The sequence below is a fragment of the Homarus americanus genome, unplaced genomic scaffold (assembly GCF_018991925.1).
Source record: "Homarus americanus isolate GMGI-L3 unplaced genomic scaffold, GMGI_Hamer_2.0 scaffold57980, whole genome shotgun sequence".
Lineage (NCBI taxonomy): Eukaryota > Metazoa > Arthropoda > Malacostraca > Decapoda > Nephropidae > Homarus > Homarus americanus.
The window spans coordinates 24,694,515-24,715,570 of NW_024716703.1; the positions used below are offsets into that span (position 1 = coordinate 24,694,515).

Genomic DNA, 21,056 nt, shown 5'->3' on the forward strand with positions numbered 1-21,056 from the left:
ATAAATATTAACCTGACACTGAGAAATATATTATAATAGACACAATAAGTACACGACTGGCTCACCTGAATGTTGCTCAAGTCTCCGAGATAAACAGAGGTGAATCCAGGAATACCAGAATGGCGGGGTCGAAGAAGTTGTGGGTAGGGGAGCATGGCGAGCAAAGCGAGCCCACCCAGCTGGGGGGTTTGAGGGGGGGGGGCATTTTGAGACCATGTGCACTTGATATTACGAGATATTCTGAGGTTAATAGTAATTAATTTTTACTGTAAAATATGCCTGAGTACAATACTGCATTAAAGAAAAATTAATGGAATTTTCTGATAAAAAGGGTGAGGTTCCGGACCCCAGACCTCCCCCACCCCTCTTCCCCCTGCTGGATCCGCCCTTGTGGAGGAGGCCTTTTGTCGCTAAAACAGTTTGATTTTCACCTTAAACTATTTTATAATAAGTTCTTTGTGTTTTGTACGACTCCATTTGTTTGAAAATAAAATTAGTGTAACCTTTAAATATGCTGTTAAGACTAAAGAGAAAGAAACTGGGCAGTGAACACATAATAACGTAGTCACCCATGTAAAGTAACAATTTTCTTTTATTTGATCAAAGAGTATGGCAACGGGTGACTTTGGTAACTGTTTAATTCACATTAAAATTAAGAGATTTTAATGCCAGCTTGTTTAATACCTTCACTACGAGGACCCCACTTTTAATATCATACTTAACGAACGACAGACGAATTTATTCAGCACAGAGGATCCCGTACACATGTAGTTAGTAGACACAACTACTTGAGGTGCTGGATGTTTGGACCCAGATCCTGGAACCTTGTGGCAATATCGACAAAATATATTTGGACTTTGCCAAGGTTTTCGACAAATTACCCCATGAAAGACTGAAAATTAAACTGGAAGAGTATGGTATTTGAGGGATTGTCCTTGCGTGGTGTGTGTGTGTGACTGCCGACAGGTGTTTGGTGATAACAGTAAGTGGACAGTGTGTAATGCCCCACATGTTACTGTCGGAACCTTTCACCTGACCTTACACAACACACACACACACACACACACACACACACACCAAAAAAATAAAAAAAAACGTACGCGGACACAATCATATTCCATATTATCAGTACTCACATGGTCTCTTATCCATTACTGACACAAGACGACGCAAATTCCGTCAAAACAGCATGGAACTTCCTACCAGTGGTAGGCACAGCTAAACGAAAAGTTAGCTTCGCTAACCGCTAATCTGCTAACTAAAAAGTTAACTTCACTAACGCTAAACCGCTAAGCAGCTAAAAAAATTAGCTGAAGCTAACGCTAAACGCTAACTTTTATTATATGAATTTAGCTTCGTTTTTTTGGCTCTAAAACCCTTAAAAACAGACCTAGAGAGCTGAAATTTTCATATGTTGTCTTGTAGCTTAGACACAGAGCTTTCCAAAAAGCTATAGCATGCCAAGATCAGATGATGATCAAGGTGTACACAAATAATTAAATGAACAAATGAAATTAAACATTAGTTTACATTCAAGTTTCAACATACACTTTATAATTTTTATTTACTGTACGAAAAGACAAAGTATTAAACGAATCCATAAACTATAGTATTGTATAGCATAGGTAGCAAATAGCATCATGCCAAGATCAGATGATGATCAACTTTTCAAGGTGTACACTGTACCTGTACACAATTTCACAAATAATTAATTTGCATTCTCATACAACCTATCGGCCTTATTCATTATTCATGTAAATATGCAATACCAACCACATACACATTATACCAGTGCATTTTTATATAACTTATGGTTGGTCTTAGTCATGTAAATAAACAGAAAACTCTAAACTTTAATGAAAAGTAAGTATTGAGAAAATTATGTTTGGCGCACACCTTGGATGTTTACACTTATTAACACACAATCAGCCCAGCGTGCCTGACTGGCTGGTGGAGACACGCGTCGTGGCGTCACACCGCACAACAGACAGGAACAAGCATCTATAAATTTTGTTAGCAGACTTAAAGTTAGCGGAACTAAATTTAGCGGAAGCTAATTGGTCCACTAATGGTTTCCAAAGTTAGCGAAAACGCTAATCCGCTAACGAGAAATTTAGCTTCGTTAATTAGGGGATTAGCGGAACAGTGCCCACCACTGTTTCCTACACACATTTTTTTTTGTTTCTCGTTGTTTATCTTCCGTCCTCCTCCTCCTCCTCCTCTAATTCTTCTTCCTAATTCCTCCTCCTCTACCATCAATGCTTACGTCACTTATCATCTCCCCTCCCCCAACAGTGTACACGGATGTTCCCCGTGGAGTACCTGTGTGTTAGTGTACTTGGAGCTGAGAGACGAGGAACTAGGTGAGTGTTACAGTACAGTTATTCTTCCATGTCCTAGGTTGGGTTGGGTTACAGCGATTATTTGTTTAGTTTTTCCTTCTTCTCCTCCTCTCTATCCTTCTTCACCACTTCCTCTTTTCCTCCTACTATTCCTCCTCCTCCTTCCCCCCCCCTCTTCCTCCTCCTACTTCTTCTCCATCAGTTCCCGTGAGAGAAACTCGACGACAACACCATCAGTAGCGAACCCTTCGAGACCTCCGAGGTATGCATGGAGACAAGAGACATAATCGGTTCATTGACATTACTGACACACACTCACACACCCAGTAACATTACGGCACGATACTGTCTTCCCATTGTTCCGTATTGAAGAGCTGATGACTCTGTGGACGTTTCTGAACAGAGATACGAGATGGAGGTAGCAGACGAGTGTGGGAAAAAACAGTCCTTAAAATTGAAGAGCTGTTGGGACTTTATGTGTGTGTGTGTGTGTGTGTGTGTGTGTGTGTGTGTGTGTGTGTGTGTGTGTTTTCTCAATCACCATCTATGGCTCAGTTTGAAAGCAAAGCCTGATGAGCATAACTTGTCCACAACATTGATTAAATATCTCATCTCTTGCTTAATGAACCACCAAGATGATTTTTAATACTTAGATTTATTCAATATTTTTATTCATTCGGATATTCATATTTTTTTTTATTTCTTATTATTGCCTCAAGAAATGTTCGATCTATATTATTCATGTGTCGGATCACCTGAATGTTAGCCCCTCCACCTTATTTCACCTGATAATTAAACACCTTAACGTAACCGGGGGGGGGAGGGTTAGGTTAGGTTAGCATCAGGGAAATAATCTAGGGACTAATCTTCAGGTGATCCCACTTGTCCTAATCACCCTGCCTATGTTAACATGTCTCACTTCAGCTCTACTACTCAGGAACTTCAGAGCAAGACAAAAATTAGGAAGAAAATATGTGAAGTTTGCTGGCAGGTATTCACTCAAGCGAGATAATAAGCTTTTTTGTAATTCGGTATTCGATTTTTTGGTAATTTGTGCACATATGTTGCAAACAGGTCGAGGGTCTGACAGATGACCGAATATTGTGGCGTGTTTCCCATCGAGGTAATGAGCGATGACCTTTAAAGACTAGAGAGAAAATACTAATTATGATGACCGTCAAATGGATGTCATTCCTCCAGATCATTAATGTTATCATCGTGAATGTTTCAGCAAGAAGGGTCATTGTTTTTAATTGTGGTCCACTCAGGTGTTAGAAGGGAGATGAGGCCAACACACACACACACACACACACACACACACACACACACACACACACACACACGAGACGAGAATGATAAGAGAGGGACATTCCTTAAAATTAGAGACGCACCTCATAGCCTGTTCATCCTTGGCCAAATTAAAGCACACAGCGCAAAAAAGTAACCAAACAAAATTTCAGCTCTATCTTTAAAACTGTAGCAATGCGTCGTTCACATCCACGCATACAAGCACACACTGTTTTAGACTACCGAACACAAGTTTATTATTGCACTTTGCTGCCACAGTGTTGACCTGCAAGAAAAATTAAGGCGTAAGGAAACTAGAAGCAGATCAACAATAACGAAGGTACTGTAGTAACACACATAAGAATGGGGGTGTGTGGTAGAGGAAGTCAAGGTGCATTAAAGAAAACGGAACTGTGTATAGGGAGAACTTGCTCATAGTCCCTTACAACATGATTCTCTGACCAACTTACACAACACGATGATAAACTCCCACTCCTAACCTAACTTGAACAAAAACCAGATCCCCCGGGTTAGGATCAAGCTACTGGCCCCGGGAGAGTCGGGAATTATTCTGAGGGTGGCTTTCAAGCTACCGGTGCCAGAGGAAAGTGACTTAGAAAAACAAGAACTGACACAGGCAGCGAGAACTCAGCCACAAGATGACCTGAATGGGTGCTGGCTCGCCTCATCTCCTCCCAACAGCTGACGTAGAAGTAGAGGTGTTGTTCTATACATACACAATAAAAATATACAATTAATTTTGGATCATACGAGAAATATAACCAATTAAAAATCACTCTAGCCATACACAAAACATCAACAACATACTGCTATCATGCACAAGGTAACGAGAACCTAACCTAACCTCACCTAACCTAACACAATACAAAATAAAAGAAAAGTCGAGTCATCTATACTGCAAGTTACACCCATGGCATCTCAGTCCTAGATAGCCCCTTCTTTCCTTCCTTTGTGTTATGAGACTCGATCAATTTATGTCATTCTCAGTCTTTCCATCCATACTTATAACAATTTCACACCTGGATAACTTCATGACAGGTTAATTGCTTGATACCTTAGATGCCAGAAACAACATTGACCTCTTTCACCTTCAGGGTAAAGATGGTTGACCCCATTAATATTATGTTATTTATTTAGGGTAGTTTTGGGTATGTTAATTGACTGTTTTATTGAAGGTTATTACAAATATTTATAAAATTAAGAGAAGAATGATGACCTGATTTAGGAATTCTACTTTAATAACATTACCTTTACCTTAAGCTAATGTGGTTGTTGTCGTCTGGTGAGTTCACAACTATTACTACAACTACTGACACAATTCCTGCTACAACTACTACAACAAACTATTACTACAACTCATAATATCACTCTGTAAATACTGCACTAACACAGATGCTGTTGCCTTAGTTACATCTGCTCTTTCCGCTACTACCCCCTCCCCCGCCCACACACCTACTCCCACCCATCTACCCCCACCTACACACACATCCACCCCACCATTCTACACCCCCACACACATGCCCAGCCACTCACCTACCCCCCCCACCCCCACCCACACATACACACACCTGGACCAGTTTTTGCCTGACCTGCGCCATTACCTAGCAGGGGCGTGGCTTAAGTATTTTTTACTTAATTAATGATATACAATTTTTCGAGAGCGGTCCTGGTTTGGGCAGTTTCTGGAGACGAGGTCAGCATCACTGCACATCTGCCTGGAGGGAGGACGAGGGTGGTTTAACATTACGAAGTGGAAGAAAACGTCACATATTTACTTTGAAATAGTTTCTCTCCCCCGCGTGTGTGTGTGTGTGTGTGTGTGTGTTCGTGTGTTCGTGTGTGTGTGTGCTCGCGTGTTCGTGTGTGTGTGTGTTTGCGTGTTCGTGTGTGCGCATGTTCGTGTGTGTGTGTGTGTGTGTGTGTGTTCGCGTGTTCGTGTGTGCGCATGTTCGTTTGTGTGTGTGTGTATGAATGGATCATTAAAGTGGTGGAGAAAGTGGATTTAAGAGTTCAAAAAGTTAAAAAAACAAAAAAACAATAAAAGATGGAGACAGACCAGACCAGGACTTAAATGACCACAAGCGACGTATACATAATCCGGAATCATTAATAAACAGAATCCACATACATGACGACAAGCTTTCTGGAAATTGATACTTAAATAAAAAACAAGATTATTGAAACCAAATGGTATCACAAAAGGATTATTTTAATTTCGAAATAGTTTGGTCACCGAACTTGTCGGGAAATATAGCATAAAATTCATTAAAAAACATAGATGTTCACGATATGATATGAAAGATTATATCACCGACAGAATATAACCAGACCGAGTTACGTACAGTACAGCTACGGGTCCACTGTATCACCGGGACGTTGATGGTCATTGTGTGGGTCCTCCCAGGCTGTGGAGCTGTATACTGACTGTGTTCAAGGCTCGTCCACTCACCAGGTCGGGCCGTGAGCAGATCAAGAAACAATGTAGTAGCTCCTCTAGCCGTCCGTCCGATTTAATAACTGGAAACTCAATCTTCAAGTCTCTGCCCAGATTATATACAGGGTATATCAGTTAGGAACCTAATGTTTTGGTACGGTGGCGAGTGATAAAAAGGAAGCGGCAATAAGAGCACCGCCATGGAAACACTCGAGCTGGAAACAAATATATATCTCCCTGGGGCCTGACCAGTCACCAGACTAGTCTTGATGCCAACCAGCAGACTAACAGTGCCGAGAGAGGGTCACAGAGGACGCGGCACCTCTTCTCTAAGGCTCACTTCGAAAATCGGAAAGTTTGTCCTTGAGGGTACAAAGACCCCAGTCTGGACATCCAACTGAGGGCGGCCGGGCAGGCTACTCTATGGTGGCTGGAGCTGACGACCCAGCCTGGTGCTGAGAACCTTGAGATAAAACAATGTCTGGACACTCACCGGCACCCAGTTAGGCATGGGTGACCTACCAGGTGCCAACACACACACACACACACACACACACACACACACACACACACACACACACACACACACACACACACACTGACGGCGATGTTTACGACAAAGCCACAAGTGTCACTGTGTCTTAATACTCGCGTTGTTCTCCCAGTGTGTTGGTGTGGCAGCGAGTCGTTCCTCAACTTAAGAAGAGTCGTAATAATCCTATGTTGTTTGTTTTGATTTATTTTCTAATTATAATCCAAATTTGTAGTTAAGAGTTTATTCTCAATTTATTAGACATCTGGAAGGTATTTTGTAGCGCCTCATATACATAATAGTTTCAGAAGAACAGTGAGGTAAAATGCTGTGGACGTGGGACAAGACAGAGGCTGTGGTGACATTGGGAGGGGCGAGTGCTGTGCTGGCCTCCGTCATCCACGCTGTCTCCAGTTGCTGCTGCTGGACGCTGTTCCTCCTCCTGTGGGTGCTGTCTGCTGCTACCTACATTGTCTCCTCAGCTCTCCAGGTACATCAAGTTCTCTCTAATTAAACAGACAAACTCCTCCTTCTAGCAAATTCTATTCATTTGAAGATAAAATTTCGTGTTAGGTGACCGTGAGACACACTTCAGAAAAGCACTTTTATGTGTGACTGGGAGGAGAAGGAGGAGGAGGAGGAAAACGAGAAGAAGGAGAAAGAGGAGAAAAGAAAATGGAGGAGGAGAATAATCGTTACCCTCCGTAAACAAGGGAGTGGTCAGGTTAAAGAATAATAACTCATAAATACCTGTCAGCCTTTCTCTTATTCCTTCTCCTTCCCTCCCCTCCTCTCTGTTCTTCTCTCTTCCCTTCTTCTCCTTTCTCTCCCACCCTCTCTTCCTCTCTTCCCCCAAGTCATACATAATATCACTGATGCATGACGAAATATTCCATCCACCTTTTAACCAATCACAGAAATTCGCTATAGACCTTTAACCAATCACAATCACTCGCTATAGACCTTTAACCAATCACAATCACTCGCTGAGGCTTTATCTTATATGCGAGGAGATGATTGGCGTGTACTCTTAAAGAACATCACCCCTTTGTGCTCTTAAGAATGTCATATGCCAGGTGTGTTAGGTATCAGATAGGAGTCATATGTCAGGTATGAGTCAGGTATTAGGCAGATATTCAGATAACAGATGTGAGGTAGATCTTAGGTATAACTCACAGGTAAGCATCAGGTAGGTTAGAGGTGTGTGTTTACCTGAGAACTGACCAATACAGGTGTTTACTTACAGGTGTCTCCCGAGGGTCGAGGCATCCTGGTGACTGGCTGTGACTCTGGCTTTGGCTTAGCTCTGGCATTCCATCTTCACAAATTGGTAAGATACAGCATTCGGACACGGGATCCTTACTTGACTGTCTATATGCTGAGAAGTTAAATTGATTTGCTTCCTCACAACTTATTTCACTATGAAGATTAACATCCTAACCTAAACTCTTTAAAGCTCTCTTAACTTCCAGCAATACAAATCAACATTCATTCAAGAGAGCTGCAACACTCAGAAGACTCAGCCGATACTGTTGTTGTCATTAGGTTAATTTCCGATTCACTGAGTTTCCCTGACACTACACAGTTGATTCTTCAGTGTCTCCTTCGTCTCACTTCAGCTATTCCTTCTTCAGGGTTTCCGAGTGTTTGCCGGGTGTTTGCTGGCGGAGAGTGGTGGCACGGGCGCAGAGGAGCTCCAGAAGGTGAAGTCACGGCGCCTACATGTCCTTCAGTTGGATGTGACTTCGCAGAAACAGATCGACAAGGCTGTGGCAGACGTCAAAAAAATGCTGCCTGGTGGAGGTGTGTCTAATGCTGTTAACGAATTATTGGTAATTGATCTCACTTAACTGATTAAATAATAAACACTTTGACAGGGAGTTACAAATACACCACAAGTGAAAATACAGATACAGGTATAAATATGAGCACAGGTATGAATAAAGATACAGGAACAGTGACCTCCAGGTGTGATGTTACCCCCTACAGTGCCACCGTGGCACTGTAGGGGGTAACATCTGGCTAGTGAAGGGAATTGGTTAATAGCGCTGTTTCCTAGTACTTCTTTTGGCTAATATTTGCATACATGTATTAATATTCGAAAGAGTAATTATTAACATAGATAATACAGTTACAACTATAGGTAAAGCGACAAACACAGACACATATAGTAATACAGGTAACAGCTACAATCAGGCATAAGTCCAGGTACAGCTAAGGCATAAGTCCAGATACAGGCACAGCTACAATCAGGCATAAGTCCAGCTACAAATACAGAGAAAATTACCATCAATAATATCATAATATCTCTCTCAGCTCCAACAATAAGGACTGGTTAGGTTAGGTTAGTATTTGGAACCGTAATTTACATCATGATCAAGCAACGTTTGTGGATGAAGGAAATATTAAATCTTGTATCGCCGTACTACACGTCCGCCCCTCTCTCTCTCTCTCTCTCTCTCTCTCTCTCTCTCTCTCTCTCTCTCTCTCTCATTTATAATAGTTTTAAGTAAAAAAAAGTGATCAATAGTTATTTTTTATTAGTTTCAAGTTACAAATTGATTGATGGTACAGTATTCTTTTAATTTTTAGTACAGTAATTAGCATTTTTTGGTCAACTATTAATTAAAAGAGGAACTCATTTGGTGGTCTTTTGTTGAAATTATCAGTGATGATAAAATAAGTAAATAAATAAATAAATAAATAGAAAGAATGAATGAATAATAATAATAATAATAATAATAATAATAATAATAATAATAATAATAATAATAATAATAATAATAATAATAATAATAAAAGTAGAATGATATTTTTTTCAGTGTAAATTTTTAGTACGTAGAAAATAATGATGATAAAATAGTTATAAGCGATTCCAGATGACGTTTCTAAAAGTCTTGGAGACAATGACTTATTTCACTGATGTATGGCTGGTTTGTTTATATTTACCGTTCGAAACATCAGCCGAACACAACCGAACATTGATGATCACAACCGAATACAACCAACGTACAAATTCCCAATAAGATATTCGTTAAAATGTCTCCCTTGTCACTGGAGGAAGTACAGTATATGTGTCACCAGGAGTTTCGTCTAAGCGCCATTTTAACGCTACTCTGACCACCATCTTTGTATCGTCGCTTAAGTGAGTCTGACAAATGCTTTCTCAACTTTCGAGTTAAAGGCGCGAGTTTGAGTCGTGCCACTTTTAAGACATCCTGGAACCAGACTGGACGGGGTCGGTCTGGGTGATGTCGGACCCCACCAACTAACACACCCACTGACACTCTCACCGTCCCGCTCACTGGCAACACCCACTGCCATTCTCACTGCCCCGCCCAATGACATACTCACAGACCACTGACCTGCTCTTTAAACACACCACTGCCACAGGGAAATGAGTCGACCTTCTCTACAAAGTGCGCTGGCTGTCCAATTTCTATTTTAGAACAAGTTCATACTTAGTTTTTGTCTTGTATTGCGAATCCTACACGAAGAGGAGGCGCGCACACACACACACACACACACACACACACACACACACACACACACACACACACACACACACACACACACACACACACACACACACACACACACACACACACACACACACACACACACAAAACTGCAAAGTTGTAGGTAACTTTCAATCGTTTAATTTTACAGTAATTCGGCGCTGACGATATCTTCAATTTTAACAAGAGAAAAAAATATACTGTTGAACAAGTAAGAATACAATGTGTTAGTCCCAAGGAGGCAGCCACTCCTCCTCTCCGAGAAACACAAGACAAAACATCACAAGATTATCGACTTTCAGACCATAATATCTAAGAGTGGTCGAGGCGGAAGGAAACTAGAAGAGGGTCACTCACTCTCCACGATAGGGTTCACTTGGTTACTGAGTTTCTTATTCTTGCAGCAGATTAAAGAACAACTGTTCCAAGTGTAATATTATTCTTATGTTCACAGTTTCCACGAGTTCAAAAATGCTCCACGAATTAAAAAGTGTTCCGCGGTTAAACTATTCCACGGTTGTATAGTTTTGAGGGAGGAAGATGTTGCTTCTTGTCGCTAGTTGAAGCAAGAACTAGAAATATGACTGAAGGAGGTCAGTCAGTCAACCCGCCTCACCCCGCATCTTCAGAGTAGCTGGTTTCCCTTCCAAGAGAGAGAGAGAGAGAGAGAGAGAGAGAGAGAGAGAGAGAGAGAGAGAGAGAGAGAGAGTGTGTCTAGAAAATTAACATAGATAAACTATCCTTGTGTAGTATGAGGTTAGGACAAGAACTGCACAACCAAAGTGTTTCTACAATACCACGATCTCAAGTTAACATTTAAAACTGAATATTTTATCCATTTAGTCATCGATCGGTACCGTAAGTTTCCAAGCCATTGTTGTTTAGTGATAGACATGTCATAGTGAGTGGGCGGCATAAGTAGCTCTCCTTCAAGTCAGTGGACCACAAGATTGAAATTTTATCCAGTGCCCTAACCATGACCCCACGAATAACCATAAATACATCTGATGGTGGAATGTTTCATAAAGTGTTAGAGAAAATCTTTATCTATTAATATACGAATAAATTTGTGACCAACTTCAAATATTAAGCCAAAAGAAGCAAGTACTGTACCTGGGGAAGGAATGAGGGACGTGGAGGGAGGTGGTGATGTACAATATTAATTTATAATTACCTTAGAATCAATCACAGGTAAGAATAATCCTCTTAAACCACCGTAGACCAAAGGACCGACATATTAGCGATACTTCCACGTGTGGGTGAACGGCTAAACATTATTGCTTCTATGTTTCTGTGTACTGTATAACCCCGAGAGACAGTCCAATCGCTTAAGACATACGATCGCGTTGCTGACAAACCAAGGGTAAACAATGAAGCTCTGCCCGTTCTTATAAAGTATAATGTTACCGAGTCCCGACACACTTACCTAAATACTTCGATACTGACCGGGGCGACACGCACACCTGCATCGTCGCAACATGAGCCGGGAGGTGTGGTGGAAACTCACTCGACACGTTTTCCTCAGTTTCGGAAAAAAGATTAAAAATTTCTCTTCTGCAGTAAATGAGGCGTTAGTGTGTTTTAGTGTGCCTGAATTATTATTATTATTATTATTATTGTTGTTTTATTATTATAATTAAATTATTCTGTTATTATTTCTATTAGTCTTATTGTTATCATTAGTAGCAGTAGTAGCAGTAGTATTTTATCAGGACTATTAGCATAACTTTCTTCTTACGTGCTTTACTCTAACACAAAGTCCCACTGTTGTTGTCTTGAAGGATAATATTACTAATGACACGTAATGTGACGCCACGTAGAAGATAACAACAACAGGATACCGAGTGTGTTGTTTAATACCTTCACGAACACATGAATGATCTCCTCCGGGTAGCTGAAGAGGTGTACAGGGTCAGTGTTGAAGAGAGGAGACCTAGAACTTAGAAACTACACCATGATCAGTCCTTCACATGCCACCGTTATACTCAGCCTTCCTCCCTTCAATCATCAGTTTATGTTTTTTCTTCTGAGTTGATGTCTGTTATCAAGAACACCGCGGGCCGTGAAACACCGAAAAAGAAACCTGGATTTACTCTCTCTTGTTGCAACAATCTTGAATTCCTTTATAAATTCTTAGAGAAATCAACAGAGGGTTTACACGACTACGTAAATTCATATATTACCGTCACTCGCACAGAAAACAAAAGCCACCATATAACTCTCTAGTATCACAACATATGTTACTGTAACTACCTGGTGTAAAGTAGCGATGATGGTGCGTGTCTTCCCCTAGTAATCTAACCCAGCCCAGCCCAGGCCAGCCTAAAGACCCACCTCAAAAAACAAAATTTAGTCTCGGGCTGAGTATTTGCCATTATTAATACACATTTCTTAACTGCCTACTGATCAACGGTACTTCAAATGGCTCCCAGGTCTAAGAGGCTCAAACCTGGAGCAAATTTAACCCTTTGAAGACGAGAGGGTTGAATCATCGTCGTAAAACATCACCTCAAACAAGTTTACTCATCGTTCTCAAATATAAACCATTGCCCTCAAAGTCCTCAAACAGTTAAACCATCTCATTTAAAGGGATAAATCCTCTTTTTTTAAATAGTTAACTATAACAGGATGTAGACCATTAACACAAGGGGTTTATTAGTAATGGGATCCTTTAGGACTGGACTCCATCTGGTTGCTGACCCTGACTTCACCGTGACAGAGGTGTTGTGGGGTGTGGTGAACAACGCTGGCTGGGCTACCTACGGGGAGATAGAGTGGGTGCCGCTCGAGACGGTGAGGCGCGCCGTGGACACCAACGTGCTGGGAGTTCTGTCTGTCACCAAGGCCTTCCTTCCGCTCATCAGGAGAGCCAAAGGTGAGTGTGTATGGTGGATGATCATATTGTTCATGCAGAGTTAATAATATTTCATGATGGCAGGTTATTGGTCTTCAGGTAGTGTCTGAGAACCATTTTTTTCCCACATGGTCTAAGTCAGGATTCGCTTTAGCTAAGGCAAGTATTATAAGCAGCTGGTAACTGATTTTCCACACTACTGGTAAACTGTATATGAAGTCGGTTGACCATTAGGGAAGAACATTTTTTAACGAGTAGTGAAACATTAAAACTTTCTTTATGTTTTGGGATTACTTATGTCACACAGTGTTGGTCCCTACCTGGGGTATATTCAACTTATGTTTACTGATGGTCTTGAACTGTGCGATCCCGGTAAATACTGGCGGGAAAAACTCACCAACACGTTACTATTTATATGATGCCGAGTCAGCCTCGCCTTCGATGGCATGACCACTTACTGTACCGTACTAAAACATCACCAAAAGAACTTCACGCACGACGAACAAATCTATTGATCGTCATTAGTTAGGTTTAAAGGAGTGTGTAAAAGAGATGTGAAGGTCCCAGGAGATGGTAGCAGAACACCGAACACGCTCCAGACTCAGTCGAGGAGAGAATGAAGACGAACAACAGGTGTGTGTCTCATGGCGGTCGAGGAACGGCGAGCATATAGAAAGTAGCCCGCTGCTGCTTCGCCATCAACACGTGTTACTCACTCCAAAAATTACCTTTACGATTCTGTGTGAGACAATATGAAACAACGGACGAAGGATTTTGACAACCCTACCCAGACAACAGGAGTCACAGTGTTCATTCTGAAATTCATCGACCCCCGTAAAGATACTTTTTTGGAGTGATTACATAGTTATATCTACTCTAAAAACAATAAAGATTGCTCGTGAGGAATGAAGATGTTAACCCACACCTGTAGTTTAGCCGAGCCGAGGACGTTGACCAGCGCCTTCAAATAAAAAAAAAATATTACAATTTGTTCCATTTGGGAGGCTATAATTCTCTTGTCTAAGTTGAACAAGGATCTGAGTCAAACTGTCTGGTCCATGTCAGTAAACTGTGATCCCATGACCACAATGTAACCAAAAGAAGAAAAAAGAAATTGTCACCAGGAAGCCGCTGGGAGAGAGGGCACGCACGCTATCATCGCCTTCACCTTCACATGTTTACATTTAGTTTTGGTCTGAACAAACACATCCGAGATTATTTATTACTTATCCCTGAAGAATATTTTATTTTTATTTTTAAGAAACTTTCATTTGTACATAGATTATATTTCTTTTGTTTGGATGTGGATATGTTACGTCCGTGCCTCTGGTCGGGTTATACCACACCACAACTACCCTCATGTGGCTCACGACAAAATGAATGTTTAGTTTATTAGATACCGTCAACAAATCATAGGGCGGCCATCTTACCCTGACAGGAGACAAGGCCGGCCTAGACTACATTACTCGACTTTGTGTGTGTGTGTGTGTGTGTGTGTGGAGGTAACAGAAAGTGCGATCTTCAATTAATTATCATTGTTGTAACTTTTATTATGATCATTATTATTATTCCTTAATCATTCTGAGTTTTGAGATATGAAAATATAGGATAAATTCACCCAATTATTTACGTAACATGATAAAAAAAATGACAGTCGACGAGCCATTATACGCCTATATATTTGGGTTTCGTCTAAAATAGAATTTGCGTGACCTCTTCACCACGGGACCGCCGCGTTTAGCATCTCATGTGACTAACGCAAGACGATTTTATTCAGCACAGAGAGGATCCCGTACACAAGTCCTTAAACAATTTCAGAATATAAAAAAAAATTCTGACTATTTCGATGTAATTTGTGGCTTAGATTCTCCCATCGATTTTTAACTAATGACGAGAATTAAAAAAATATACGATACAATTATATTTGCAGTACACTATCACGTACATAATCTAGTTACACACATTACAAGTGTTTAAAGATGCTTAAGATGCTGTAACTGGTGATCTCCTGAACCGTGACTGACCAGATTGCCTCCGGTACTTGGTGTTTTTACTCATACAGGGAAGAAAAAAGTACATCACCATTACCACCACCACCAGTACCACTATCATCATCACCACTACCACCACTGGAGATTCCCGAAATTTACATTCCCATCTTCTCCCTTGCCGTACAGTGCCAGAAATAAACGCCTTTTAACACATCTTCACAGTGGCTTCCCTACTCACCAATTACTTTCGTCTCAGTGCTAAAGGAAGCCCCCCCGTCCTTCTGACCAACCAACATACCAGGAAGCGAGAGGTGAACCTGTGAGTGATGAACTTCCATTAACAGCGTGGAGTTTGTAGTCTGCGTTTTAACCCAAATAGTGTAGGTTAGGTTAGGTTAGGGTCGGTTTACCTTTGATTAACACAAGGTAGGCAATGGTGCAACTCTTCGGAGTGCCCAATTTACATACCAAACCTCACAGCTTAGGTTCGTCAGCTACGGGGATACAGACGAACTGAAACGTAGATCAAGTAAACACAAGATTGGGAGAAAGCTACAGTGACCAACATATTTGGTAGTAGTAGTAGTAGTAGCAGTAGTACAGTAGGAGTCAGATAGCCTAAGGGTTAACTCACACAGAGGCTGGAACAGAACTAATCTGACGTAAATTATCCGAACGAGTGAGTCAAGTTAACAACACGTATCTCACACGTTATTTGAACCACGTCTAATTCTATTCTTTTAAATTTTATCCTAGAGGGAAGGCAGTGTCCCTCTCCCTAACAGCTTAGTGTTAATCCATAATGGGAAACATATGTACGTACTTTTGTAATTTATAACATATTACAGCTTTTGTGCGAAAAAAAATAATTGAAGACAAATTTGCAAATGTAATAACAACACACCGGCTAATTTTATGACCTAATGACCAATTCTAATTTACTGGGATTTCTGCTGCTGGATTTTCCTTTCAAGTACTGTACATCAAATCTGGGCTCAACAGTTTTTGTGGCAGTGAGTCTTACACAAGCCTGAATAGTGATAGTTTTGAGCGTTTTTTATTGTTTATATTCAAAAGGTCTGAGAAGGCTCGCGCTGGCAGATATGTATGATGAAAACCAACAAGAACTTTAAGGGCCAATGATGCCAAACTCTGGTGACACTGATCTTTATAAACTGTGTCCCAAAAGTCTGAATGTGATTTCATTATGAACAATGATTTCATTAATGCATCACAGTGAACTTCAAGGAGTTTCTCTTCTTCTAAATTCGCTGGAAGGAAACGATTAATGATCCAGTTCTGTTTCTTCATGTTTTCCTCAGATCTTTTGGGAAAATACCGATCAAAGTTTTCTCGTAAGACCCCCCAAGTGCTCAAGGAAGCCTCTGCTAGGGCTATTGACAGAATGCAGACAGAGCGTCCCCTTCAAATCGACGCTTCCACAATGATATTTTCATTTTGAATGCTTCTATTTTCCATCTCGGCTTTGACAGACTCTCCCAATACTTCTTCTTAAGCAGTACACCGGGCAGGAACAATGATCTCTGCTTCTGTGAATGGTTTCTTTTTTGTCCCTAGAAAGTAAGCAATGCAGAGAGAGGCTCCAACTAAGTGTGCACTGAGCCCTGATGCTGTACTAGTGTGACGTACTCCAATGCTATGCGATGAAATTGTCAAATTGTGTTTCAAGTTTTCAAATTAAGACTTGGGTTTGTTTTCAAGTCCAGGATGTTTTCTTTCATAAAGATGTAGGAGCTTCCTTGGTACTAAGCATTCATTGACCATCTTTTGGGGACACAACAAGCAATTAGTCATTGGGTAATCTTTTTTACTTTCCTCTTTGGTCAAGTAAAGCCAAATTTGATGTAATCATCGTTCCACTTCCTAATGGATCTACTTCTTCACCTCGCTCTTCTATTAACGGCTGGTCTCTACACTGTACTGTACTGTACTGTACTGTACTGTAACAATTGGTTACTTATAAATAAAGTAATCTGGTGTTTCTGTGAGCATCAAATAATTTGAACCAAGTATGTACATATAGATAGATATATATTACATATGTTTACAAGTTACACATTGGGTTAGGTTAATTTATGTTAGGTAAAACAACAAATAATATTCATATTTTATTTTATTTATTTTTTATATTAAAAACTCAAATGTTAATGTTTTATATAGGGCGCAAATAATCAGTATGACGGACCCAATTTGTTAGTAGGTGCTGGTCATGTCTATAGCTGGAACAAAGGTGACAGGGGCGGTGAGTCGTCCCTATCTTTCATATTGTTCCTGTCTGTGCTTCTTGGAGGAGCATTTCCTGGGTACCCATCACCTGGAGCCTCTGGCATTAGAAGAGCGGTCCTCCTCCAGGCACCTCTTGTGGGAAGGTCCTGGCCACTGAGGATCCTTGAAGGACGCACCAGAGAAGCGGAGATGATTCACGGGAGGAAACCGGACGAGAACTTTTATAGTGACCACCACCGACGGGTAGCTGTCCAGAGGCCATTGTAATGCTCGTTGCAGCACGGCCACAGCTGTACCGCCGTGTTTATGAGTTTATAGAAGTGCATCAGACCGTGACGACCACAAAGAGATCGTAACTGTGGTAGGTCACTCCCGGGGAATATTTTATACAGACCAAACTACGCATCTATGGAAGTCCTGATTACCTTTAGAGTAGGGCGTATTGAGGTGGGCAGGGCTGGCGTTTGTTGTTTTAATATAAGGTGGAATTATTCTACACTCTTTGCGTTCACTTCGCACAATGAAGTCTGATTTGATGTAGCATCGATGAGGTCAACTTGCCGTTTCTAATTTTGACCTGAGGGCTATATCGCTGCAGGAACTTAGCTTGGTCACCCCATTGTCCCAATTTTACAGCAGTTTTTTGCTGGTATCTGTTCAGTCTCGAATAACTAAATTAAGAGTAAAGACGTTATATTTAACTTGAAGACCGGCTCACCACTGTCCAAAGTGAAAGTTCTCCAAGCGTGTGCAGAAATCACCCATCTCTTTCTGTGAAGTTTTGCATTCCATTTTTATCATAAAATATGATTAATTTGTTGTATCCTTCAACTTAGAAACAGGTCGAAAACATAGTAAGAGGTTATTGATGTTTTATGACTTTTTATCATAGTTGGAATTTTGATTGTGTAGTGTTAGTGTAGTGTAGTAGTGAAATATATGGTAGTAAGTATAGTGTAGTGTGTGGTAGTGTTGTAGTGAAATATATGGTAGTATTATAGTGTAGTGTGGTAGTGTTGTAGGAAATATATGGTAGTGTTATAGTGTAGGTGGTAGGTGTTGTAGGTGAAATATGGTAGTATATAGTGTAGTGTGGTAGTTGTAGTGAACATGGTAGTGTTATAGTGTAGTAAAGAAAAGGTAGTGATGTGGTAGTAGAAAATATATGGTAGTGTTGTAGTGAACATATGGTAGTAAGTAGTGAACATATGGTACAGTGAAATATGTGGTGGTATAGTGTAGTAGTGAACGTGGTAGGTATAGTGTAGTGAGTGAACGTGGTATATAGTGTATATAGTGTAGTGGTGAACGTGTGGTGGTGTTATAGGTTATGAATGTGTGTGGTGGTGTTATAGTGTATGGGTAGTGAATGTGTGTATATATAGTGTAGTGTGGTAGTGAACGTGTGGTAGTGTTATAGTGGTGTAGTGAAATGTGTGGTGGTGTTATAGTAGTGTAGTGAACGTGTAAGAAAGAGAAAGTGTAGTGCCACAAAAACTGTTGAGCCCAGGACGAGGTACAGTACTTGAAAGGAAAACCAGCAGCAGAAATCCCAGTAAATTAAAAATAGTTCATTAGGTCATAAATTACCCGGTATTGTTACATTTGGTAAATTTGTCTTCACTCACTTTTTCGCAATAAAAAGGTGGTTATGTTATAAATTACAAAAGTACGTACATATGTTTCCCATTGTAATAATATCGACTATGCTGTTAGAATACATAATGAATCATCATTATAACACCTAGAGAGACTCAGTAACAGGTAGAAATTTATGTGTGGTAATCATAACCCCACCACGGCGTCACATATCATCTGTTTTCGGAGAGTAACACAAACTAGAGAACCACAAATACCAAGTAACACAGGGAAGTAACACATTAACTACTGTGCCAGCAACAGTAACACACGAACTAGTACCATATCCACTGTTGACCCTAATCACAGTACTGACATAGGTTAATGGAGATGGTCAAGTGATACAACATTGCCCAAACACTGTAGTTATTTCTTCTCGCCTGTTAATTACAATGCGTTTGAGTCTAGACATTTTCAACAACAAAAAATGAATCTCTTCTTTGACCATATGCGTAAGAGTTGTCGTCTTGAAAAATAATTAAGGTCAGTGCCTAGCCACGGCAGGTTGCATGTCATTAACCTCTGAGTTTGTCATTTGAAGTTGTCTTGCTACCCTGTGTTTTAGTACCCCATTAAATGCTATGATAATCAAGCTCTGAATATCTTATACTGTACTCATTGTAGGTTACGAGGTCATCTTGGGTACATCTACACTAATCTACGGGGACAAATATATGCAGATAATTATTTACTAACTGGCGGTAAATTAATTAATTCTTTAAGACAGAATCTCCATCACCAACCATCAGGTTTAATTGTAAGTAGTAAATAAAAAAAACAAAACACGTTGACAGTCTTGACTCTTGACGAAGGCGATGCAGGGACGTGAAGCTAGAGCAGGCAGTACTGAGCACAAACCTACTGGACTACAAACCTCTCATGGTGGGCAGAGATTCACCTGATTTACTGACATCGTTCTCTCAGTGTTTGTTTTTATAAAGATCATCAGGTGTTCACTCTTGTCATACGCGTTTTGAGTATTTAGACATCATAAGTGGATTAGTAAGGTTACTGTAATATATAAAGGTAATACCAAAAGGACCTATCCAAGGGAGTTGATGTGTGTATGTGCACTGGTGTTGTGGGTCAGTTTTTAACATATATAAATAAGTTTTATGTTCTGTAGTAGCCAGGAAAAAGATGGCGAGTCTCGTAATCTGTTAAAGTTCATTGAAGAGATTAAACACAAACTCTTCTCAAGATAGACAGTTCTATTATCTCTGGTGCTTTTCCATCTACACATCTGTTAGCTCATGTGTCTTTGTACTTTCCTGCACCATCACTAAGGCAGTAGCTAGTATCCTCGCTTCAGAAACCCACAGTATACCCATCACGTAGAAGACTTAATCCTGACCCTTGATATAAACAAACTCATACATCACAAACATCCTCCTGTCTCTGGTTCTTTCATCTTCCTCAGACACCAATGCATCTCTTATCTCGGTATGTTATCAAAGACACTACACCTTTTGTTATCTCTCTCTCTCAAAAATTGTCTCCTGGTTTTGTCGCATAATGGAGAGAGGTTTCACTTGTGTTCACTTATGCCCACTACATCACGTATCCGTTTGTCCGTTTCTTTTCCACATTCAGTATTCTTCTATGATGCTCTTTTTTACCTATTCTTTCTTCCCATTCTTATATCAGGAATTCCTCTCTTCACTTCTCTCTACACCTAATTTTTTTAAGTCCTGGTGCACCATTAGTCTTGCCTAAACGACCCTGCTGATGGATTTCCTTTCCTGTGGTGTCTAAAGGCTGTCATTATGCTCCTTTTGTAGTCACCCACCTCCTGTTCCTCCTCCACTCCACACCTCCTCCAACAGTTGTAACCTCCAACCTCCACCTCCTCTCACAGTCGTAACCTCCAACCTCCATCTCCTCTCACAGTAGTAACCTCCAGCCTCTACCTCCTCTCCTAGTCGTAACCTCCAACCTCCATCTCCTCTCCTAGTCGTAACCTCCCCCTCTACCTCCCACGCGTCTGTTCAGCTCCCCAACCCTTAAGACATAATCTCTCCATCGTTTACTTGTCACACTATACTTCTCTCTGTTCATCCCTAAAGTACTTCTGTTATATTTTTCCTTTTGGTGTGAACATCTTGTCTCTTCACCTCTCTCCTCCATCATCATCAGTTTGTTTGGTCTTATACTCTCATTTATCCTCTTCATTCTCTCTCTCTCTCCATCTC

General features: G+C 40.7%; 1 protein-coding gene across 6 annotated transcripts in view; it reads left to right on the forward strand.

Annotated features, from left to right (window-relative positions):
* The first annotated feature begins 2,277 nt into the window (after positions 1-2,277).
* The window catches only part of LOC121858352 (D-beta-hydroxybutyrate dehydrogenase, mitochondrial-like), an 80,453-nt gene continuing 61,674 nt past the window's right edge, over positions 2,278-21,056 (forward strand). For 3 of the 6 annotated variants that reach the window (XM_042354783.1, XM_042354778.1, XM_042354784.1), the window contains exons 1-5: positions 2,278-2,363; positions 6,919-7,106; positions 7,863-7,946; positions 8,251-8,419; positions 12,854-13,009. In XM_042354783.1, the coding sequence (XP_042210717.1) occupies positions 6,942-7,106; positions 7,863-7,946; positions 8,251-8,419; positions 12,854-13,009 (574 nt within the window). In that variant the 5' untranslated portion in view covers positions 2,278-2,363; positions 6,919-6,941. Of the gene's footprint in view, positions 2,364-6,771; positions 6,794-6,918; positions 7,107-7,862; positions 7,947-8,250; positions 8,420-12,853; positions 13,010-21,056 lie in introns of those variants that run through there. The other 3 variants (XM_042354781.1, XM_042354782.1, XM_042354780.1) reach the window with 3 other exon arrangements.